Raw genomic sequence first — 26,256 nt, 5'->3', positions numbered from 1 at the left:
TGTATTGAGATGATCGTATGGTTTTTATTCTTCAATTTGTTGATGTGGTATATCACACTGATTGATTTGTGGATATTGAAAAATCCTTGCATCCCTGGGATAAATCCCACTTGATCATGGTGTGTGATCCTTTTAATGTATTGCTGGATTTGGATTCCTAGTATTTTGTTGAGGATTTTTGCATCTGTGTTCATCAGTGATACTGGCCTGTAATTTTCTTTTTTGTGTGTGGTATCTTTGTCTGGTTTTGGTATCAGGGTGATGGTGACATCATAGAATGAGTTTGGGAGATTTCCTTCCTCTGAAGTTTTTTGGAACAGTATCAGAAGGGTAGGTGTTAGCTCTTCTCTAAATGTTTGATAGAATTCGCCTGTGAAGCCATCTGGTCCTGTACTTTTGTTTGTTGGAAGTTTTTTAATCATAGTTTCAATTTTAGTACTTGTGATTGGTCTGTTCATATTTTCTGTTTATTCCTGGTTCAGTCTTGGGAGAGTGTACGTTTCTAAGAATTTGTTCATTTCTTCCAGGTTGTTCATTTTATTAGCATACAGTTGCTTGTAGTAGTCTCTTATGAGCCTTTGTATTTCTGTGGTGTTAGTTGTAACTTCTCATTTTTCATTTCTAATTTTATTGAATTGAGTCCTTTTCCTTTTTTTCTTGATGAGTCTGGCTAAGGTTTATCAATTTTGTTTATCTTTTCAAAGAACCAGCTTTTAGTTTCATTGATCTTTGCTATTGTTTTCTTCATCTTTATATATATTTTTTTATTTTATTAATTTTTATTGGAGTATAGTTGCGTTAGTCTATATCATTTATTTCTGCTCTGTTCTTTATGATTTGTTTCCTTCTACTAACTTTAGGTTTTGTTTGTTCTTTCTGTAGTTGCTTTAGGTATAAGGTTAGGCTGTTTATTTGAGATTTTTCTGGTTTCCTGAGGTAAGATTGTATTGCTATAAACTTCCGTCTTAGAACTGCTTTTGCTGCATCCCATAGGTTTTGGATTGTTGTGCTTTCGTTTTCATTTGTCTCTAGGTATTTTTTGATTTCCTCTTTGATTTCTTCAGTGATCCATTGGTTGTTTAGTAGCATATTGTTTAGCCTCCATGTGTTTGCACATGTATGTGTTTTTTACAGTTTTTTTCTTGTAGTTTATTGCTAATCTCATAGCATTTTGGTCAGAAAAGATGCTTGATATGATTTCAGTTTTCTTAAATTTACTGAGATTTGCTTTGTGGTCCTGTTTTTGTTTTGTAAATAAGTTCATTTGTATTATTTTTTAGATTTCACATTTAAGTGATATCGTGTAATACCTGTCATTCTGTCTGACTTACTTCACTTAGTGTGATAATCTCTAGGTCCATCCACGTTGCTGCAAACATGGCCATATTTCATTCTTTTTTTAATGGCTGAGAAATATTCCATTGTGTATATATATATATATACACCACATCTTCTTATCCATTCATCTTTTGATGGACATTTAAGTTGCTTCCATGTCTTCTGTATTGTACATAGTGCTACTAAGAACATTGGGGTGCATGTATCTTTTCAAATTAGAGTTTTCTTCTTTTCTGGATATAGGTTGGCAGTTTTTTCTTGCAGCACTTTGATTAAATCATTCCACCCTTTCCTGGCCTATAAGGTGTTTGCTGAGAAATCCACTGATAGCCTTACAGGAATTCCCTTGTATGTGAGGAATTTTTTTGTCTTGTTGCTTTTAAAATTCTTTGTCTTTGATTTTAGATGATTTCTTTATAGTGTGTCTTGGAGGAGAACTAGATCTTTTGGGGGACCTGTAAGTTTTATTTTTTATTTTTTATAAATTTTTGAAATAAACTTGGACGTCCAAATCTCTTCCCAGATTGCGAAGATCTCAGCTGTTATTTCTTTAAATAAGCTTTCTGCCCCTTTCTCCGTCTCTTCTCCTTTGGGGACTCCAGCAGTGCTTATGTTGTTTCTTTTGATGATACCCCTTGATTCATGAAGGCTTTCTTCACTCTTTTTCATCATTTTCTCTTTGTTCACCTTGAACTGGATAATTTCAAATGACCTGTCAAATTGACATCATGGATTTTTTTCTTTTGCTTGATCAAGTCTGCTGTTAATACTTTCTAGTGCATTTTCATTTCATCCATTTTATTTTTTTCAGTTCTAGGATTTCTCTTTGGTTCTTTTTAATGATTTCTGTCTCTTTGTTAAATTTTTTGTTTTGTTCATGTATTGGTTTACTGACTTCACTGAATTGCCTTTGTGTGTTTTCTTGCAGCTCACTGAGGCCTTCTTTAAAACAACTATTTAAAATTTTTTACTGGGCAGATTGCAGATCCCCATTTTTGGGGGGTCAGTAACTGGAAAATTACTGTGTTCCTTTGGTGGTGTTATGTTTCATTGAGTTTTCACGTTCCTTGAAGTCTTGTGTTGTTGTCTTTGCATCTGAAGCAATCATCTTTTCCAGTCTTTACTGACTGGCTTCAGGAGAGATACACCTTTTGTCAGCCCTGCTAGGGATTCCGAGGCTTTCTCAGTAAATGAAAATTGCATTAGCAGATATTCCAATTGCTTTTTAAATGGATATCAAGTTTTAGAATTAACCTGTAGAAAACACACGGAAGATTTTATTTTATTTTATTTTTTGGGTTGACTTAAACAACGTTTATTTTCTCACAGTTGTGGAGGCCAGAAGTCTGAGAGCAAGGTGTCCACTGGGTTCATTTCTTCTAAGACCTCTGTCCTTTGTGGAAATTTTTCTAAGAGTTGAAAAAGTGAATATGAAAAACCTTGACAATGTATGAAGACATAAGCATTAAAATACTAAAATCAGAAATACATTCCAGTACTCTTTGATAGAAATGCATGTATACTACTTTTATAAATGAAAAGTAATGACTGTTGCAGCTCATAAAGAGGAACTTTGGGATGATACTCTTATTTCTTGATTGAGTGGTATTTAGATTAAATGGCTATGTTTACTTTCATGGAGCTGCTTGCTGTTAATTTGTATACTTTTCTGTAATATTTAATGCTGAGCTTTAAAAGTTTATTTAAAGTTAAAAACTTAGTACTTTTCACTTAAACTGTCTCTGCATGTTAGCATATCACATGAAGACCAACAACCACTATTAACATTTTCTTCCATTCTTTTGTGCATTTTTTGCCTGTAATCTTTATTTAATTTTTTTTCATTTTGTGAAAGTACATGCTTTGTACTTTCACAGAGTATAGTGGATTGATGATATGATTGACAGAAAGATGCCAAGAACCATAGTATGGGAAGTTTCTTTAGTGGCAAAGAATCCAGAAATTTATTAAGGTTTTTACATTAAAAATAAAAGGGTTCTGATTCTGGTCAACATGTAGTAAGCACACTCTACCCTTTTCCTCTGAGTAAATACAATTAAAATCCTAGGGAAGACTCCATGGACCAGCTGTCTGAGTACCCTGAAAGATAAATGGTAGCAGACGGAATGGGAAAGGAAGTTGTTTTTGTTTTTTCTCTCCGTAGAATACTTTCCAGCCTGAACTCAAAGGTAACCCAAAATCTGGAACTGGACACTAGGTGCAGACAGAAAGAAGTCTGAGAGAAGCCCTGTCTTTATAGTCTGAGGAGTGAGAAAGGGGATTCTTAAAGAGGTTGGAAGGAAGGGATGGAGGAAGAGAATCTTTTGTGTTTTGGTTGCTTTTTTTTTTTTTTTCCATTTTGTCCTGCTCTTGTCCCCCATGAAATTCTGTGGTGGTGAAGGCAGCAATGACATTGGCAGCCAGGTGGGAGCGGAATCCTTTTATTTATAGGGATTATGGTCCTAAGAGCATGGAGATATTTGCTGATTTTGTCCTCTCAATTCTCACCACTTTACCCGGGAAGCAGTCACAGTTGTGGAGGCGCTCAGCAGAGCAGGAAAACGAAAGCCCTTCCCTTCTAGCCAGAAGACCCAGAAAAGGTCCTCTAGGGGCTGGAATGTCTTGGGAGGATTGTAGAGAGGAAGGAACTCAACAAAGTGAACCCATAATATTGTGTATGAACTCCTGGATTCTTTTCCAAAATAGCATATGTGCATCTGACTCTAAACAGCATGCCAAATGCTAGACTACTGCCCAAGTCCTATGCTGGCCGTTGCACAATATGCATGAGACAAATCAAAATGGTACTGCAAGGGCTTTGAAAACCAAACTGACATTGGAACCCCAGCCCAGGGAAATTTGATAGGAATTTGTGGATTGGTCTTAATCAGGTAGATTGCTGCTAAAACAAAAATCCAACGTTTTCCGTTGGATTTAAACAAGGTTCGAGTAACATAGCGTAGTATCTAAACATTCAAAATTACTCCACATGTAAAGAATCAGGAAAATCTCACCATCTCTTAAGAAGAAAAGACAGTCAACAGATGGCAACCATGACATGACATAGATGTTGGAATCATCAAAGAGTTTAAAGTGTAATTATTAATTAAAACCTTGCTCTAATAATTGAGGGTGAACCTCCTTGAAGCAAATGGAAAGTTATACATTTGAATTTAAAATTGGAAGTTTTGGGACTTCCCTGGTGGTGCAGTGGATAAGACTTTGTGCTCCCAAAGCAGGGGGCCTGAGTTTGATCCCTGGTCAGGGAACTAGATCTCATATGCATGCTGCAACTAAGAGTTCGCCTGCCACAACTAAGGAGCTCGCCTGCCGCAGCTAAGGAGCCCACCTGCTGCAACTAAGGAGCCTATGTACCACAACTAAGGAGCCCACGTGCCACAACTAAGGAGCTGGAGAGCTGCAACTAAGGAGCCTATTTACCACAACTAAGGAGTCCACGTGCCACAACTAAGGAGCTGGAGAGCTTCAACTAAGGAGACTTGGAGCTGCAACTGAGCCTGCGAGCCACAACTAAGGAGCCTGCCTGCTGCAACTAAGACCTGGTGCAACCAAATAAATAAATGTATATTTTTATAAAACATAAAAAAATAAAATTGGAAGTTTTATAACTAAAACTAAATTTAAAATTCATTGAGTGGTGTCAGTGACAGAATAGGGATATATTAAGTCAGTTAACTTGAAGGCAGAAGAATAAAAACTATCTAGTCTGACCAACAGAGATTTAAAATAAACTGAAGAAAGATGAGAGCTTCAGGGACCCATGGGACAATAACAGAAAGTTTATCTTTCATGTTATCGAAGTCCCAAAAGGAGTGGAGATGGAGTGGTGCAGAAAAAGTGTTTGTGGAAATTATAGAAAGAAAGAAAGAAATATGTTTCTATTTGCAGTTGACATGATAGTCTGCTTAGAAAATCCCAAGGAATGTACAAAAAAGACTGTGGAACTAATTAGTGAGTTCAGCACAATTGTAGGATACAAGATCAACATATTAAAATCAGTTATATTTCTTTGTACTAGCAATTAACATGGGGAAACTGAAATTGAAAACACAACCACTAAAAAAGCTATTAGGTGTAAATCTAACAAAACATGTACAGCGCTTGTATGCTGAAAACTATACAATAATGATTAAAGAGGGAATTCCCTGGCAGTCCAGTGGTTAGGACTCCATGCTTCCATTGCAGGGGGCGTGGGTTCTATCCCTGGTCAGGAAACTAAGATTCCCACAAGCCATGGCTTGGCCAAAAAAAAAAAGAAAAATGGTTAGAGAAATCAAAGATCTAAATAAATGGAGAGAGATATCATGTTCATAGATTGGAAGAGTAAACATAGTAGTGATGTCAGTTCTTCTCAAATTGATACGTATGTTTAATGTAGTTCCTATCAAAATTCTAGCAAGATTTTTGTAGGCATAGACTAGATTACTCTAAAATGTATATGGAAAGCAAGTAAACTAGAATGGGTAGAACAATTTTGAAGAAGAATAAAATGGAAGGAATCACTTTACTCATTTCAAGACTTTATAGCTATTGTAATCAAGACTGTGTAGTATTGGTGGAGGGCTAGACACTTAGGTCCCTGGAACATTATAGAAAACCCAGAAATAGACTCATAAAGTACAGCCAACTGGTTTTTTTATTTGGTTACACCAGGTCTTAGTTGCAGCACGTGGGCTCCTTAGTTGCAGCTCGCCAGCTCCTTAGTTGCAGCATGTGAGTTCCTTACTTGTGACGTGCAAACTCGTAGTTGCGGCATGCATGTGGGATCTAGTTCCCTGACCAGGGATAAAACCCAGGCCCTGTACATTGGGAGCATGGAGTCTTATCCACTGTGCCACCAGGGAAGTCCCCGGCCAACTGCTCTTTGACTGAATGTTTGTGTTCCTCCTGCCCCAAATTCGTATGTTGAAATCTTAACCCTTGGTGTGATTGTATTAGGGAGTTGGGGCCTTTGGGAGGTAATTAAATCGTGAGGGTGGAGTCCTCATGAATGGGATTACTACCCTTATAAAAGAAACCCCAGAGAACTCTCACTCCCTTTTCTGCCATGTGAGGGCACAGTGAGAAGATGGCCAATTATGAACCAGGAAGTGGGCCCTCACCAGAAACTGAATCTGCCAGTGCCTTGATCTTGGACTTCCTAGCCTTTAGAACAGTGAGAAGTAAATATTTGTTGTTTAAGCCACCCAGTGTATGCTATTTTTATTATAGCAGCACAAAGGTCTAAGACAGGTGCCAAAGCAATTCATTGGATGAAAGGTAGTCTTCTCAACAATTGGTGCTAGAACAATTGGTTATCCATACGGAAAAACAAAACGCAAAAATCCTAGATCTAATCTCACATCTTACAGAAAAAAATACTCAAATGTATCATAGGTTTAAATGTAAAACTATAAAAAATTTTAAGAGAAAACCTCAGAGAAAAATTTCAGAATTCTTTTACATGACACCTAAAGCATGATCCATTCCACCTAAAGGAAAAAAAAAAAAAGGGTAAATTAGACTTCATCAAAATTAAAAGCTTCGGCTCTATCACAGAGTCTGTGAAAAGAATTTAAAAAAGAGGTTATAGACGTGAAGAAAATATTTGTGAACAACATATCTGGTAGGGACTTACATCCAGAATATATAAGGAAATCTCAACAACTCCTAAATACCAAGGGGGTCAAAGAAGAAAATACAAGAGAAGATAGAAAATACTTTGAGATGGATGAAAAGAGAAATCACAAATACAGAAACTATGGGATGCAGCTAAAGTAGTGTTTGGAGGGAAATTTACAGCTGTAAATGCCTGTATTAAGAAAGAAGAAAGAGAGCATGGAGACAGCAGAAGCAAGAAGAACTACAGTCCTGCAGCCTGTTGAACGAAAACTACATTTACAGAATGATAGACAAAATGAAAAGGCAGAGGACTATGTACAGATGAAGGAACAAGATAAAACCCCAGAAAAAGAACTAAATGAAGTGGAGATAGGCAATCTTCCAGAAAAAGAATTCAGAATAATGATAGTGAAAATGATCCAGGACCTCGAAAAAAGAATGGAGGCAGAGATGGAGAAGATGCAAGAAATGTTTAACAAAGATCTAGAAGAATTAAAAAACAAACAAACAGAGATGAACAATACAATAACAGAAATGAAAAATGCACTAGAAGGAATAAATAACAGAATAACTGAGGCAGAAGAACAGATAAGTGACCTGGAAGACAGAATGGTGGAATTCACTGCTGTGAAACAGAATAAAGAAAAAAGAATGAAAAGAAACGAAGATAGCCTAAGAGACCTCTGGGACAACATTAAACGCACCAACATTCATGTTATAGAGGTCACAGAAGGAGAAGAGAGAGAGAAAGGACCCAAGAAAACATTTGAAGAGATTATAGTTGAAAACTTCCCTAACATGGGAAAGGAAATAGCCACCCAAGTCCAGGAAGCGCAGAGAGTCCCAGGCAGGACAAACCCAAGAAGAAACACGCCGAGACATATAGTAATCAAAATGACAAAAATTAAAGACAAAGAAAAATTATTAAAAGCAACAAGGGGAAAATGACAAATAACATACAAGGGAACTCCCATAAGGTTCACAGCTGATTTCTCAGCAGAAACACTATAAACCAGAAGGGAGTGGAATTATACTTTTAAAGTGATGAAAGGAAAGAACCTACAACCAAGATTACTCTACCTGGCAAGGATCTCATTCAGATTTGACGGAGAAATCAAAAGCTTTACAGACAAGCAAAAGCTAAGAGAATTCACCATCACCAAACCAGCTCTACAACAAATGCTAAAGGAACTTCTGTAAGTGGGAAACACAAGAGAAGAAAAGAACCTACAAAAACAAACCCAAAACAATTAAGAAAACTCATAAGAACTTCACATATCGATAATTACCTTAAATGTGAATGGATTAAATGCTCCAACCAAAAGACACAGGCTCGCTGAATGGATACAAAAACAAGACCCATATATATGCTGTCTACAAGAGACCCATGTCAGACCTAGGGACACATACAGACTGAAACTGAGGGGATGGTAAAAGATATTCTATGCAAATGGAAATCAAAAGAAAGCTGGAGTAGTGATACTCATATCAGATAAAATAGACTTTATTTTATTTTATTTTTTAATAAATTTATTTATTTATTATTTTAGTTTTGCCTGCTTTGGCTCTTCATTGCTGCACGGGGGCTTTCTCTACTTGCGGTGAACGGGTGCTACTCTTCGTTGCGGTGCATGGACTTCTCATTGCGGTGGCTTCCCTTGTTTCAGAGCACTGGCTCTAGGCATGTGGGCTTCAGTAGTTGTGGCTCACAACTCTAGAGCACAGTCTCAGTAGTTGTGGTGCACAGGCTTAGTTGCTCCATGGCATGTGGGATCTTCCCGGACCAGGGCTCGAACCCGTGCCCCCTGCATTGGCCAGCAGATTATTAACCACTGCGCCACCAGGGAAGCCCAAAATAGACTTTAAAATAAAGACTGTTACAAGAGAGAAGGAAGGACACTATATAATGATCAAGGCGTCAATCCAAGAAGAAGATACAACAATTATAAATATATATGCACCCAACATAGGAGCACCTCAATACATAAGGCAAATGCTAAGAGCTATAAAAGAGGAAATCGACAGTAACACAATAATAGTGGGGACTTCAACACCTCACTTACACCGATGGACAGATCATCCAGACAGAAAATTAATAAGGAAACACCAGCTTTAAATGACACAGTAGACCAGACAGATTTAATTGATATTTATAGGACATTCTATCCAAAAACAATTGATTACACTTTCTTCTCAAATGCACATGGAACATTCTCCAGGATAGATCACATCTTGGGTCACAAATCAAGCCTTGGTAAATTTTAAAAAATTGAAATCATATTAAGCATCTTTTCCAACCACAATGCTACGAGATTAGAAATCAGTTACAGGGAAAAAAATGTAAAAAACACAAACACATAGGGGCTAAACAATACATTACTAAATAACCAAGAGATCACTGAAGAAATCAAAGAGGAAATCAAAAAATACCTAGAGACAAATGACAATGAAAACACGACGATCCAAAACCTATGGGATGCAGCAAAAGCAGTTCTAAGAGAAAGTTTATAGCAATACAATCCTACCTCAAGAAACAAGAAAAATCTCAAATAAACAATCTAACCTTACGCCTAAAGGAACTTGAGGAAGAAGAGCAAACAAAACCCAAAGTTAGTAGAAGGAAAGAAATCATAAAGAACAGAGCAGAAATAAATGAAGTAGAAACAAAGAAAACAATAGCAAAGATCAATAAAACTAAAAGCTGGTTGTTTTGAGAAGATAAACAAAATTGATAAACCTTAAGCCAGACTCATCAAGAAAAAGAGGGAGAGGACTCAAATCAATAAAATTAGAAGTGAAAAAGGAGAAGTTACAACAGACACCACAGAAATAAATGAAGTAGAAACAAAGAAAACAATAGCAAAGATCAATAAAACTAAAAGCTGGTTGTTTTGAGAAGATAAACAAAATTGATAAACCTTAAGCCAGACTCATCAAGAAAAAGAGGGAGAGGACTCAAATCAATAAAATTAGAAGTGAAAAAGGAGAAGTTACAACAGACACCACAGAAATTCAAAGCATCCTAAGAGACTACTACAAGCAACTCTATGCCAATAAAATGGACAACCTGGAAGAAATGGACAAATTCTTAGGAAGGTATAGCCTTCCAAGACTGAACCAGGAAGAAATAGAAAATATGAACAGACCAATCACAAGTAATGAAATTGAAACTGTAATTAAAAATCTTCCAACAAACAAAAGTCCAGGACCAGATGGCTTCATAGGTGAATTCTATCAGACGTTTAGAGAAGAGCTAACACCCATCCTTCTCAAACTTTTCCAGAAAATTTCAGAGGAAGGAACACTCCCAAACTCATTCTACGAGGCCACCATCACCCTGATACCAAGACCAGACAAAGATACTACAGAAAAAGAAAATTACAGACCAATATCATTGATGAATATAGATGCAAAAATCCTCAACAAAATACTAGCAAACAGAATCCAACAACACATTAAAAGGATCATACACCATGATCAAGTGGGATTTATCCCAGGGGTGCAAGGATTTTTCAGTATATGCAAATTAATCAATGTGATACAGTATATTAAAAAACTGAAGAATAAAAACCATATGATCATCTCAATAGATGCAGAGAAAGCTTTTGACAAAATTCAACACCCATTTATGATAAGGACTCTCCAGAAAGTGGGCATAGAGGGAACCTACGTCAAGATAATAAAGGCCATATACGACAAAACCACAGCAAACATCGTTGTCAGTGGTGAAAAACTGAAAGCATTTCCTCTAAGATGAGGAACAAGACAAGGATGTCCACTCTTGCCACTCTTATTCAACATAGTTTTGGAAGTCTTAGCCACAGTAATCACAGAAGAAAAAGAAATAAAAGGAATCCAAATTGGAAAAGAAGAAGTAAAACTGTCACTGTTTGCAGATGACCTGATACTATACATAGATAATCCTAAAGATACCACCAGAAAACTCTAGAGCTAATCAATGAATTTGGTAAAGGTGCAGGATACAAAATTAATGTGCAAAAATCTCTTGCATTCCTATAGCAACGAAAGATCAGAAAGAGAAATTAAGGAAACAATCTCATTCACCATTGCAACAAAAAGAATAAAATACCTAGGAATAAATCTACCTAAGGAAGTAAAAGACCTGTACTCAGGAAACTATAAGTCACTGATGAAAGAAATCAAAGATGACACGTACAGATGGAGAGATATACCATGTTCTTGGATTGGAAGAATCAATATTGTGAAAATGACTATACTGCTCAAAGCAATCTACAGATTCAGTGCAATCCCTATCAAATTACCAATGGCATTTTTTACAGAACTAGAACAAAAAATCTTAAAATTTGTATGTAGACACAAAAGATCCTGAACAGCCAAAGCAATCTAGAGGGGAAAAAAACAGAGCTGGAGAAATGAGACTCCCTGACTTCAGACTATACTACAAAACTACAGTAATTAACACAATATGGTACTGGCACAAAAAACAGAAATATAGATCAATGGAACAGGATAGAAAACCCAGAGATAAACCCATGCACCAGTGGTCAACTAATCTATGACAAAGGAGGCAAGGATATACAATGGAGAAAAGACAGTCTCTTCAATAAGTGGTGATGGGAAAACTGGACAGCTGCATGTAAAAGAATGAAATTAGAACACTCCCTAACACCATGCACAAAAATAAACTCAAAATGGATTAAAGACCTAAATGAAAGACCAGACACTATAAAACTCTTAGAGGAAAACATAGGAAGAACACTGACATAAATCACAGCAAGATCTTTTTTGATCCACGTCCTAGAGTAATGGAAATAAAAACAAAAATAAACAAATGGGAACTAATGAAACTTAAAAGCTTTTGCACAGCAAAGGAAACTACAAACAAGATGAAAAGACAGCCCTTAGAATGGGAGAAAATATTTGCAAGTGAATCAACGGACAAAGGATTAATCTCCAGAATATATAAACAGTTCATGCAGCTCAGTATTAAAACAAACAAACAAACAAAAAAAACAAACAACCCAATCCAAAAATGGGCAGAAGACCCAAATAGGCATTTCTCCAAAGAAGACATACAGATGGCCAAGAAGCACATGAAAAGCTGCTCAACATCACTAATTATTAGAGAAATGCAAATCAAAACTACGATGAGATATCACCTCACACCAGTTAGAATGGGCATCATCAGAAAATCTACAAGCAACAAATGCTGGAGAGGGTGTGGAGAAAAGGGAACCCTCTTGCACTGCTGGTGGGAATGTAAATTGATACAACCACTATGGAGAACAGTATGGAGGTTCCTTAAAAAAATAAAAATAGAATTACCATATGACCCAGCAATCCCACTACTGGGCATATACCCAGAGAAAACCATAATTCAAAAAGACACATGCACCCCAATGTTCATTGCAGCACTATTTTCAGTATCCAGGACATGGTAGGAACCTAAATGCCCATCGACAGACAAATGGATAAAGAAGATGTGGTACATATATACAATGGAATATTACCCAGCCATAAAAAGGAATGAAATTGGGTTATTTGTTGAGACGTGGAGGTAAGAAAGAGAAAAATATCGCATATTAACGCATATATGTGGAATCTAGAAAAATGGTACAGATGAACCGTTTTGCAAGGTAGAAATAGAGACACAGATGTAGAGAACAAACATACAGACACCAAGAGGGAAAGCAGGGGGTGGTGGTCGTGATGGTGGGATGAATTGGGAGATTGGGATTGACGTATATACACTAATATGTATAAAACAGATAACTAATAAGAACCTGCTGTTTAAAAAAAATAGAATTAATTTAAAAAAATGAGAAAGAAGAGCTCAAATCAGTAACTTTAAGAAACTAGAGAAAGAAGAAAAAGAAGAGCAAAATAAACCAAAAGCAAACAGAAGGAAGAAAATAATAAAGACTAGAGTGGAAACAAATGAATAGAGACTAGGAAAATAATAGAGTAAATAAAAACAAGAGTTTGCTCTTTTAAAAGATCAGCACCTGAGGAAAAAAAGGGAGACTCAAACAGCTAGAATCATTAATGAAAGTGGGGACGTTAACACCAAGCTTTCAGAAATAAAAATGATTTATAATACTTTGAACAGCAAATATTATGCCAATAAATTAGATAGCCTAGGTGAAAATGGACAAATTCCTAGAAAACACACAAACTAACAAAATTTACTCAAGAAGAAATAGAAAATCTGAAGAGATGTAACAAGTAAAGAGATTAATAGTTTATAAACTTCCCACACAGAAAAAAAAAGCCCAAGGACTTACTGGTGGCACAGTGGTTAAGAATCCACCTGCCAATGCAGGGGACATGGGTTCGAGCCCTGGTCCGGGAAGATCCCACATGCTGCGGAGCAACTAAGCCCGTGTGCCAAAACTACTGCGCCTGTGCTCTAGAGCCCGCAAGCCACAACTATGGAGCTCGCATACCACAGCTACTGAAGTCCGCATGCCTAGAGCCCATGCTCTGCAACAAGAGAAGCCACCGCAGTGAGAAGCATGCACACCACAATGAAGAGTAGCCCCCTGCTCTCTGCAACTAGAGAAAGCCAGCGTGCAGCAACGAAGACCCAATGCAGCCAGAAATAAATAAATAAAATTATTTAATTAAACAAAAAAAGCCCAAGATCAGATGGCTTCACTAGTAAATTCTACTAGATGTTTAAAGAAGATTTATCATGAACTGTTCTATAAAAGTACAAAGGAGGGGGCTTCCCTGGTGGCGTAGTGGTTGAGAATCTACCTGCCAATGCAGGGGACACGGGTTTGAGCCCTGGTCTGGGAAGATCCCACATGCCGCGGAGCAGCTGGACCCGTGAGCCACAATTACTGAGCCTGCGCGTCTGGAGCCTGTGCTCTGCAACAAGAGAGGCCGCGATAGTGAGAGGCCCGTGCACCGCGATGAAGAGTGGCCCCCGCTGGCCGCAACTAGAGAAAGCCCTCGCACAGAAACGAAGACCCAACACAGCCATAAATAAATAAATAAATATTTTTTTAAAAAAAATGTTAAAAAAAAAAAAGTACAAAGGAGCACTTGCCAAGTTATTCTACAAGGCCAGCATTACCCTAATACCAAAGCCAGACAAAGACATAAAAAAAGAAAGTTATACACCAGTATCCCTTATGAATGTAGATACAGAAGTTCTCAATATTATTAAACCGAGTCTAGCAACATTTAAAGGGATTATACCCAGGAATGCAAAGTTGGTTCAATACGAGAAAAAATCAATCAGTGTAATACACCTTATTAGTAGGATAAATTAAAAACCACATGATCATCTCAAAAGACACAAAGCATAATACCCTTTCATGTTTAAAAAAAAAACACTCAACAAACTAGGAATAGATGGGGACTCCCTCAACTTGATAAAGGGCTTATATGAAAAACTCCCATGTAATACCATACTTAAGGTGAAAGACTGAATGCTCCTTTCCTAAGATCAGGAATAAGATGCATTCTCACCACTGCAGTTCAACATTGTACCAGAAGTTCTAGCCACAACAATTTTACAAGAAAAACAAAAGGCATCCAGATTGGAAAAGAAGTTAAACTATCTCTATTTGCAAATTACATGATCTCATATATATAACAGCTTAAGGAATACACACGCAGACACATGCACACATGCACAGGTTCAGTGTCACTAGCCATTAGGGAAATGCAAATTAAGATCCAATAAGATACTAATACAGTCTTACTAGTACAGCTAAAATAAAGAATAGTGACAATACCAAATGCTGGTGAGGATGCTAAGAAACGAAGTCTCTCATGCTGCTGGTGAAAATGTAAAATGGTATGGGCACTCTGGAAAATATTTTGGCAGTTTCTTAGGATAAATTTTGCTTTGGAAAAGCTTTGCGTTAAAATGAATGCAGTGGAGTAAAGATGAATAATTCCCCTCTTGCTCGGTTCAGGTAGGTGGGCTGTGTAATGAACTAGAATTTGGATTTCTTTTTTTTTTTTTTTAATTTTCTTGGTGCTGTGAAAATTAGCAATTAGTATAACTAATAAAGATTAGTGGAAACTGAAAACGACTAAGGTCATGTCAGAAAGATTTGTATTTGCTGCAGAATTGAAGTGAGATGGTTTTTTTCTCAATTAGTAGTTCCATGTATAAGAGAACCCACCCACCCCCCTGTCCCCTGCTTCTTGTGTTACCAATTTGTGTGCGGAAGAGGCCTGAGAAGGAGATAAGGATTAGTAGGATCGCAATTTCCTGGAGGGCTTGGTTTTGGGACACTTAAGGGAAGAGATGTGGGGCTTGGCAGAGGACTGAGGTTGGAAAAGCTACAACTTGTTTATGGCCATCAGTCTTCAGGGATCCTCTTGACAGCATCTTTCCACAGGCATATATCTCATTAGTGTTTGTTTTCCCCCTTGAAGTAGAACGGAGGGTTGGGGACACAGGAGCAGAAACGCTGCTTCCCTGGAATCCTTGTTTATGCTGGGTGGTGAGCACTGTTGCTGGTGCCCTGCTGCAAGTCTACTGCTTAAGACCTTTTTGAGCTGTTATGTTCCAGGTGAGCCTTGTGAATGGTTGAGCTGTTGTCAGCACCTCTGCTCCTTGGGTCAGCAGCTGTCGCCTGCCGATTCCTCTATCTGTTGCCTTCTGAATTGACCTGCAGAGGGTTCTTTGTACTATTTCCTTAGAGGGTTCTTGGACTGGAAAATTGCATGTGCGCCTGAGACTTGTGCTTCCAGGAGGGTGGATGGAGTGGTAGCCATTCCTTCTTGTGAATTGGCTGTGGTGTGACTCCTTTTGCTTCTCCCTTCTGGTCTCACACTTCTGAGGTATCATCTCCTTGGCCTGGGTTTTCATCAGTGAGCTGAATCAAGCCAAGACACATGTCTGGGCAGGTTCCCTGTAACACAGACCAAAGAAAACAGCAACATGGAACAGGAGAAGTGGATTTAAACTTGAATTTCCTCGGCGAGCTCAGCAAGGAAAGGAATTCTAGATTCCTGGGCCCTTCTGCTAGAGTTTTCTATTCTGATTTTATTGGTTTAAGATTCTCTACTTGGAAGCAACAGAAATTAACTGGCTCACACAAGCAAAAGGAGTATTTATTGGAAGGATATGGGGTGGCTCACACCCTGGAAAGAAGAGCTGATGAGCTCGTCTTCAGAAAGGGCTGGAGCCAGAGCAGCCCGTGATCTGGGGAGCAGGAACCTCTTGGGGAAGAATAAACACCACCGTATCCAGTTTTGCTTCTTTTTGCTCAGAAGTCAAAGGCCAGGGAGAGAGGCCTAACCAGCCTGGTGGGGGTCAGGGAGGGGCACCTTAACTGGCTGTATGTCCAGGCCAAATCCTGTGGAGAAAGGTGGTTCTCAGAGCCACACTGGACTGCTGTTACTCCAAGGACGAGACAGCTGCTGGGCAGGCAGAAATAGGAGGGACCCTTTGCCCTCACCCTCCCAGGAACAACTGGGGGACCAGGAGCAGAGACTTCTACCCAATACCACTGTCACAGTGAATTTTGTTTTATGTCAGGGGCCTAGACTTTTTGGTGTTTTTGTGTTGAGGGCTGACCCCACTGGACTTTCTTTATCAATGAATCACTGTTTGTGCAATAATGTGTTTTTTGAGGGATCAGTCCTTGTATAAAGGTTTTTCCCAAGGATTTCTCTCGGTCTGGCCTGTGCACAGAGAATGTGGGGGGGGGGGGGGGGGAGGGTTTCCAGAAAGTACATTTGGCCAAGAGCAGCTGAAGGTGCTGTCTGTTACACAGGAGTGCTTGCCTGTGCCACGTGTGAGAAAAATGCCCTCTCTAGGGAGTGGCCTTTTAGAAGTACCTAATATGGAAGAGGATTGAGCGTTTATTACCAGAGCTAGAGAGGCAGTTTTTTTGTTTCTTTGGTTAGACGTACTTAGACACTACCCACAGTCACTAGGAGCCGACCAAGATTTGTGTGTGTGTGTGTGTGTGTTTTGGGATTGATGTCTCCAGATCTTGCATGTAGGCTTCCTGATTCCCTATCCATGTCCCTGCCACCTCCCCCAGCAGCCCTAGTGTTGAGAGCCAAGTACTCTTTGTTAATTGGCTTTTCTCCCTTCTTGCCAGGTGCCTGCCTGCAGATGGTGTCCATTGTCAGTGCTGTCCAACGTGTGCCAGGCTAATCCATGGTCACTTTCCGGGATGGCAGCAAGGTGACTTCAGCTGAGGATGACCCTGACTGAAAGGCTGCGTGAGAAGATATCTCAGGCCTTCTACAACCATGGGCTGTTCTGTGCGTCCTACCCCATCCCCATCATTCTCTTCACGGGGCTCTGCATCTTAGCCTGCTGGTATGTTTCCAAGTTGCCCTGGATATGGTGGGCCAGTGCCTTGGCACAATAGATTTCCTAACCCTGACTGTTCAGTAGCCCTTGGACTGTGTGCTTTTTATACAATGGAACTTGAGGCTCATTGGATCTGTTGAGTGGAAAGCTCTAGTCCTGAGGTGTTTAGCCACTACAGTAAAACAGTCCAGGCTGGCCCTGACTTGGTGAGTCACCAGATTTGTTCACATTGCTGGTAATCTGTGTGAAAATAATGTTTAGATGTTTCTAAGAAACTGCAGGATAATTGAAAGCATGATCTTTTAATTTTCCTTCTCAACAGTGGCAGCTTCCTTTTGGTACCTGGTTAAGAGCAGGAGCCTTGGAATGTTGCAAGGCAAAGTCCGTTTGAACAATTCCTTGGACACTGTCTTGTAGGCTAACCCCAGAGACTTGGTTTTCTGCTCTGTAGTCATTTTCTTGTGTTCATGTGGACCCTCCTTCTGACCTCTGGTTGATACTTGGGGCCTGCTGTGCTCACCAAAGACTGTTGTGACTGTCATTCTGTCATAGGGCCCCACAGAACCCTGAAGAGTGTCGCTGATGAGGACATTGTGAAAGGAGAGGCTTGATGTAAGATGATATCCAAAGGTCCCCTTGGCTCTCAAACACTGACAGTCATGAAAAGAGCCTATCTGATTATCCTTGTCTCTGGAAGGAATTCTGGTTTCCAGGTTCATTGTACATCTAACTTTTATAGATGTTTTCAGTGCTGTGCTCTACGAAGGATGGTTCAAGACTGAACTCGCTATTCAGTTGTTAATGATCCCAAGTTCTTCCCTAATTAGGACAAGGAAAGATGAGCATATTCATTGAGAATTTCCTGCTGGGTGCTGTGTTGGTGCTTCAGGTATATAATTAAATGTCTCATTAATCCTAATAAAAACCTTGGGAAGTGATCCAGTTATATTTCCATTTAACCAAAGGGGGATGGAGGATTAGAGGCTTGCCTGGTCTACACAACGAATAAGTAGGGAAACTGGGGTTCAAATCCAGCTTTAAAGGGATTCTGGTGCCTGCACCTGTGGCACTCTGTTCCCCCTGACTCTCCTCACTCTGGCTCAGTGTATTTGTACTGATGTTTAAACTTTGTTAATTTGTGTTGTACAAGATTAGACACTTGTGGCTATGTCCTGTAACTGATGAATTAGTAGTGTTCTGAGAACCCAGATCTTGGATTTGCTTGTTGTTTTTTCCTGTAGGTTAATTGACCCATCTGTCTCTTTCAAAATCATACTTTTCTAGGCCTGGCCTATATGCTAGGGCAGTGGTTCTTAAACCTGAGCTAGCATCAGAATTACCTGGAGGGCATGTTAAACAAGATTGCTGGGCCCTACCCCAGTTTCTCATTCATCAGATCTGGATAAACCCAAGAATCTCTAAACAAGCTCCCAGGCCTGGGGACTACATGCTGAGAACCACTAGGCTGTGTGTCTTTCTTGAAAATTTCTCTGAAGTTCTTCCATGTCTCAGCTGAAAGTATTTTCTCTTTTATTCTAACTTCTAGAGCAGCAGTTTGTGGTGACACTTACAGTTATTATTACTCGTATTGCCTTCTGTTAGAGGTGGGTGGGGTCCTGCTCCCCCTTCATAAATTCTCAGTTCTTTGATAGCGTCTTTATATGTGTATGTGTATGGTAAGTAAATACATAATGGATGAATACATTGAATTAAACTTGTGTTCTCTGTGGCAGGGGTCCCCAACCCCTGGGCCACGGACCAGTATGGCCTGTTAGTAGCCAGGCCGCACAGCAGGAGGTGAGCGGCGGGTGAGCGAGCAATGCTTCCTCTGCCACTCCCCATGGCTTGCATTACTGCATGAACCACCCCCACCCACCCCCACACTGGTCCATGGAAAAATTGTCTTCCACGAAACTGGTCCCTGGTGCCAAAACGGTTGGGGACCTCTGCTCTATGGGCAGTGTAGGTTGAGGAGGTGGTTGTGATTCCCCTCTACAAAGACGGCTCTAGCTACCGGAAAAGGCAAGGATGTTTCCTCTTTGCCATTCATCTTCTGAGGATTGGATTTGGCCAGCTGGGACCAGGCAGCTTCCTGGACAGGGAAAGTAGGCTATGTGTAGCAGCTCAGTTGTAGCTGGGTGCAGTTGGCCTTTATCTTTGAATGAATAATTTGATATCACACAAGTGTTTCAAAATAGATTGTCCTTGGATTTATGACTTGGGGGCCTCTGGTATGAAAACTTTATGAGATGGCTAAGGTCTCAAGCGTGGAAGACTCCTTCTCGACTCTGGGTGAATTAGAATGGGATGGAGGATGGGGTAAGAGGCAAATGTGATAATAACAATATTTAACAACCAGTACAGCCCAAATGCAGCCAAGCTGGGCAGACACCTGTCTTATATCCCACAGGTGTCTTGGCTGAACATCAGTCCTGAGAATGGAGTGGGTGAGCCTCAGGGAAGGATTGGGCTGATAGGAGGGAAAGAAAAACTAATCTTCACTGAGCGCTGGCTTTGTGGTCAGGTGCTTCCACACACAGTATTTCATTTGGTCGCCTAACATCCTTGGAGGATGTGGTTATTCCCTAGTTCTTTTGCTGATGATGAAACTAATGTGGAGAGATAGTAAGTGGTATGTGCTGCAACTGGCCGGTCTGTGTGGCAGATCCAAATCTGTACTTTCTCCACTTCGCTGTGGTGACATGAACTTTATGAAGAACACTGTTTGGTGCTGATACCTTTCATTGCAGGGAGTCTGCTCCTTGAACGAGAAGCCTCAGAAAGAGAATCTCAGTTGCAGTGGGCCAGGGACAGGGCCTGACAGGATCTGCCTAGACAGAGGATAGAGAGGCTTTTTGAGGCAGTGGCCCTACATAACAGAAGTTGAGGAGAGAGCATAAAATTGGGTTTTACAGCCACCTCAATAAAGATTGCTATAATATATGCCAAGAACTGTGCCAGACCAGTGACGCAGAACACAGTCCCTCCCACAGTCTCGGCCTGAGAGAGATAACTGCAGTGCCATTGGGTATTGTGCATAGCAGATTTGACCTAACCTTGGTGCAAAGGGAGACAGCGTTAGGGAGGCTTCCAGGGAGGAGGACACCTGAGCTGAGCCCTACAGGAAGAATAGGTGGCATCTTCCTTGCCTCCTTTCCTGTTTATGGTTGTGTTCATGCAGCTCGCCGCTCTCCCAACAAAAGCACAGGGAGGCTACTACCCTAGCGCACCCCTCTGAACCTGCTGCCTCTTTTGGTCCCACTCTCTAAGGGCACTCTGGTTTCCTCTTGTCTTTACAGTCACCCTGTACTGGGGTGTACCGTCACATTCTTAATGCTGTGTACTTATTTTTTCAAACCAGCATCTTTGTTAGGTGATTGTAAAGGAATTTTAAAAATTTCTTAAAATCTGATTGGCTTAGGAGAAAATTTCTAAGGCTAGATGAAGTCCCTCAGCCTCCAAAGATGATAAAGGTTGTATCAGAAAATCCAGAGATTCTGGGCCTTTATGGAAAGGAGACCAGATATTGTGGACCCAGGGCACAAGCCTCGCTATCCTCTTCTGTATGGGAAGCTTTTCTATCCAGAGCATCTCCCCTTCTGCCAGAGCTACAGGTTGCCTGCAGAAAATAAAGTGTGGTTAATAGATAGGTTTTTTTTTTTTTTCATATTCTGTAATTTTTTTTTTAATTGAAGGATAGTTGATTTACAGTGTTGTGTTAGTTTCTGGTGTACAGCAAAGTGATTCAGTTATACATATATATACACAAATTCTTTTTCATATTCTTTTCCATTATGGTTTATTATAGGATATTGAATATAGTTCCCTGTGCTATACAGTAGGACCTTGTTTTGTTTATTTTATATATAGTAGTTTGTATCTTCTAATCCCAAACTCCTAATTTATCCCTCCCTGACCCCCTTTCCCCTTTTGTAACCATAAGTTTGCCTTCTATGTCTGTGAGTCTGTCTCTGTTTCATAAATAAGGTCACATTTGTGTCATATTTTAGATTCCACATATAAGTGATATCATAAAGTATTTGTCTTTCTCTTGCTGACTTCACTTCGTATGATCATCTCTAGGTCCATCCATGTTGCTGCAAATGGCATTATTTCATTCTTTTTTTATGAGTAGTATTCCATTGTATATATTTACCACATCTTCTTTATCCATTCATCTGTCAAGACATTTAGGTTGTTTCCATGTCTTGGCTATTGTAAATAGTGCTGCTGTGAACATAGGGGTGCATGTATCTTTTTGAATTTTGGTTTTCTCCGGGTATATGCCCAGGAGTGGGATTGTTGGATCACATGGCAACTCTATTTTTGTTTTTTTAAGGAACCTCTGTATTGTTTCTGTAGCGGCTGTACCAATTTACATTCCCACCAAGAGTGCAGGAGGGTTCCCTTCTCTCCACACTCTCTCTGGCATTTATTGTTGGTGGATTTTTTGATGATAGCCATTCTGACTGGTGTGAGATGGTACCTCATTGTAGTTTTGATTTGCATTTCTCTAATAATTAGTGATGTTGAGCATCTTTTCATGTGCTTATTGGCCATCTGTATGTCTTCTTTGGAGAAATGAGTAGACAGCTTTTAGTAGTTTTATTAGATACTCAGATTCCATTTAACTGCTTACCTTTATTGTACCTGGAATGAGAGTTGTTCAGCTTGAACCGAAAGGACTGCTGCTCTTGCTACCTCTGTCTGGATCTAGCAGCTGCCTGGGCTGTGGACCTGTTCATCCCACTGGATCACCCTGGGAGCCATAAATGCTCTTTCCTCTGGGAAAATCTGATGAAACTTGTAGCAAGTAGGCACTGTGGCAAGAGGTATCTGTTTACATTTCCTAGAGGTTAGGCCACCAGGACCGGAGGTGTGGCTCAGCAGCAGTCCAGCAAGGCAGAGGGTGCTATTTCTTGGGACCTGTCCTGGGAAGTGGTAGGTATGCCGTGGAATGAAGGAAGAGTGTCTGGGTGCCAGGCCAGCTGAATTGCCCTATGTGTGGGTCAGAGGTTAATGTGAGGGGTCATCAGGTCACCTGTGATTCCATAACCTGCTGGTCATGGTTAGAGAGGGTGGATTTTAACTTGGAGAGCAAGTTGGAATCATGATGAGACCATTCCAAACCTCCTGAAGGAGGATAATCCTACAGCCTGTGTGGGTATCTGAGAGCAGACTTGGCCCCTTCCTCCTTCTTTTTCTCTGGAGGAAAGCAGCACCTTCAGGCTGAGGCTGGACATCTCAGTTGTGGTGGCCTCCGCTCTCAACCTCTCTCCCTTGTCTGCCCACAGCTCAGGTTTCCCTATGATCATCGTGACCCCTTTGTGGGTGGGCACACAGGAGACTATAGAACAGGCTCCCTCTTTTTGTACCTATGTGGCCACTCTCTGGACACATTTATGTTCCTTTCATGAACAAGAAAGAAATATGAGTAACTGAAGCCCTGTCTGCACCTGTGCTTTGGAGAGCTGGGCTGGATAGCTGAGAACAAAGTCCCAGAGCACCACTGACCTCTGCCCCAAAGCCTAGACTCAGGAGCCCAGGGGACCAGCTCCAGAAGCTGCTCCTGGGTCCTGTTCAGCATTCCAAAGCCAGAGCCTCCCTCCAAGCAGAAGTTACCCCTGACCTCACACACGAGCTCTGGAAAAGCTCTGAAAGGCTTGTAGGAGATCAAAGACTCCTTTATCACCCGAAATTTCCTCCAACCCCAGATTTCCTCCAACAGAAGAGAGATCAGGAGATCTCAGAAATTTCCCTTTATAGTCTTTCACTACCCCACCCCGAGTCCTGTATTGTTCTCCCCTGAGAAGGGAAGAGAGAAAAACATGTCCCACTCCTGATGTCTCCAGAGAGGTGTCCTGTGCCACATCTCTTGAGTGTCATTTTTCTGGTTGCTCTTCCTGTATGTCTTCCGTGTCTCCTGAGCTCCCATCACAGATGACTGGGAGTGAGAATGGGAGATGTAGAGCCAGCATCATCATTTGTGGGACCCAGTGCAACATGAAAATGCAGGGCTGCTGCTTCAGAAAGCAGGGGAAAAGTACTGTTAAAGGTACTAAAATATGCTCAGATGGAAGTGGATGAAAGGCTTCCTCCTGCCAAAATGCCCATCAGATTGCTGTGGTGCAGCCAGCATGGGCTAGGCAATGGCCAGTGCCTCACCCTGCTCCAGGACACAGCGGGGTATGCACTTCTGAGCAGCCCTCCATGTTTTGGTCAGGTGCCTCCAGGGGGCAGCAGCAAATGGATACCTGGACAGGGAGGGGAAGGCCAGATTCTGGGATGCAAGTTGGCAGGGGAGCTGGTGGTCAAGCACCTGTCCCGGGGAGGAGGGACCACCTGTGAACCTACACTCCAAATCCTCAGCACATGCTCCATTGTGATGGACTTCATTTACAAAACACAAGTTGAAACATAGATTTATTAAGAATTTCCACATATGGTGAGAATGTAAATTGATACAGCCACTATGGAAAACAGTATGGAGGTTCCTTAAAAAACTAAAAATAGAACTACCATATGACCCAGCAATCCCACTACTGGGCGTATACCCAGAGAAAACCGTAATTCAACAAGACACATGCGCCCCAATGTTCATAGCAGCACTATTTACAATAGCCAGGTCATGGAAGCAACCTAAATGCCCATCAACAGACGAATGGATAAAGAAGTTGTGGTACATATATACAATGGAATATTACTCAGCTGTAAAAAGGAACGAAATTGGGTCATTTGTAGAGACATGGATGGACCTAGAGAGTGTCATACAGAGTGAAGTAAGTCAGAAAGAGAAAAACAAATATCATATATTAACACATATACGTAGAATCTAGAAAAATGGTATAGATGATCTTACTTGCAAAGCAGAAATATATACAGACGTAGAGAACAAATGTATGGATACCAAGGGGGAAAGGGATGGGGTGGGAGGAATTGGGAGATTGGGATTGACACATATACACTATTGATACTATGTATAAAATAGATAACTAATGAGAACCTACTGTATAGCACAGGGATCTCTACTTAATGCACTGTAGTGACCTAAATGGGAAGGAAATCCAAAAAAGAGGGGATATATGTATATGTATAGCTGATTCACTTTGTAGTACAGTAGAAACTAACACAACATTGTAAAGCAACTATACTCCAATAAAAACTTAAAAAAAAGAAACCTTGCATTTTGCATTTTTGTAGAATCTTTATCTTGGTGTTTTTCTTGTGCTTCTATTAAAAGGAATTTATGATTGTTTAAAATTTTTTTTTATTCAAACAGAAAGTCACAAAAATTATAATCATCCTCATCAGTTCACTCAGTCCCATGTAATTAATTTTTTTTTTCATCTTGATCTTTTGTTAGCACTTTTATGAGTTCATCAGTTTTTCATTAGAGTTCTGAAAATGCTTATTCATTCAGTTCAGCAGTACAGTCAGTTACCAGAAACCTGTACTTGTCAGAGTCTTTCCATGAATTCCTTGAAGATGAAACCCTTTTATAGGAACATATTTGCAAAAGCATCAGAGTACACCCAGAACTGTCTGTAAATGACAAAAGACTTAAAAATGACCACGGTTAAAGATTTGATGAAAGTTCATAATAATGCAATTGACAAGGAAATTTAGTTATTTCTGAGATATACATTTTAAAGTAATAACTAGAATTATGACTTATAACATTATACCAGAACATATAAGATTTTTAGAAATTTCATGTAATGTCTGAAACATTTATATTAACATATTTCCATACAAATAACCCAATGAAAGTTTAGTATTAGTTGTTTTGTTTGTTTTTTTATACTGCAGGTTCTTATTAGTCATCAATTTTATACACATCAGTGTATACATGTCAATCGCAATCGCCCAATTTAGCACACCACCATCCCCACCTCACCGCAGTTTTCCCCCCTTGGTGTCCATATGTCTGTTCTCTACATCTGTGTCTCAACTTCTGCCCTGCAAACCAGCTCATCTGTACCATTTTTCTAGGTTCCACATACATGCGTTAATATACGATATTTGTTTTTCTCTTTCTGACTTACTTTACGCTGTATGACAGTCTCTAGATCCATCCATGTCTCAACAAATGACTCAATTTCGTTCCTTTTTATGGCTGAGTAATATTCCATTGTATATATGTACCACAACTTCTTTATCCATTCGTCTGTCGATGGGCATTTAGGTTGCTTCCATGACCTGGCTATTGTAAATAGTGCTGCAATAAACTTTGGGGTGCATGTGTCTTTTTGAATTATCGTTTTCTCTGGGTATACGCCCAGTAGTGGGATTGCTGGATCATATGGTAAATCTATTTTTAGTTTTTTAAAGAACCTCCATACTGTTCTCCATAGTGGCTGTATCAATTTACATTCCCACCAACAGTGCAAGAGGGTTCCCTTTTCTCCACACCCTCTCCAGCATTTGTTGTTTGTAGATTTTCTGATGATGCCCATTCTAACTGGTGTGAGGTGATACCTCATTGTAGTTTTGATTTGCATTTCTCTCATAATTAGTGATGTTGAGCATCTTTTCATGTGCTTCTTGGCCATCTGTATGTCTTCTTTGGAGAAATGTCTATTTAGGTCTTCTGCCCATTTTTGGATTGGGTTGTTTCTTTCTTTAATATTGAGCTGCATGAGCTGTTTATATATTTTGGAGATTAATCCTTTGTCCGTTGATTCGTTTGCAAATATTTTCTCCCATTCTGAGGGTTGTCTTTTCGTCTTGTTTATGGTTTCCTTTGCTGTGCAAAAGCTTTGAAGTTTCATTAGTTCCCATTTGTTTATTTGTGTTTTTATTTCCATTACTCTAGGACATGGATCAAAAAAGATCTTGCTGTGATTTATGTCAAAGAGTGTTCTTCCTATGTTTTCCTCTAAGAGTTTTATAGTGTCTGGTCTTACATTTAGGTCTCGATTCCATTTTGAGTTTATTTTTGTGTATGGTGTTAGGAAGTGTTCTAATTTCATTCTTTTACATGTAGCTGTCCAGTTTTCCCAGCACCACTTATTGAA

At 39.9% G+C, this 26,256-nt stretch overlaps 1 protein-coding gene across 3 annotated transcripts in view; it reads left to right on the top strand.

Annotated features, from left to right (window-relative positions):
• SCAP (SREBF chaperone) overlaps window positions 1-26,256 on the top strand; it is an 84,427-nt gene that overhangs the window by 22,787 nt on the left and 35,384 nt on the right. For all 3 annotated transcript variants that reach the window (XM_059939485.1, XM_059939486.1, XM_059939484.1), the window contains exon 2: window positions 17,022-17,245. In XM_059939485.1, the coding sequence (XP_059795468.1) occupies window positions 17,124-17,245 (122 nt within the window). In that variant the 5' untranslated portion in view covers window positions 17,022-17,123. The remainder of the gene's footprint in view (window positions 1-17,021; window positions 17,246-26,256) is intronic.

Source organism: Balaenoptera ricei, chromosome 11, assembly GCF_028023285.1.
Source record: "Balaenoptera ricei isolate mBalRic1 chromosome 11, mBalRic1.hap2, whole genome shotgun sequence".
Taxonomy (NCBI): domain Eukaryota; kingdom Metazoa; phylum Chordata; class Mammalia; order Artiodactyla; family Balaenopteridae; genus Balaenoptera; species Balaenoptera ricei.
Note: the sequence above shows the minus strand (reverse complement) of the source record. Positions and strands in the feature narration are given on the sequence as shown.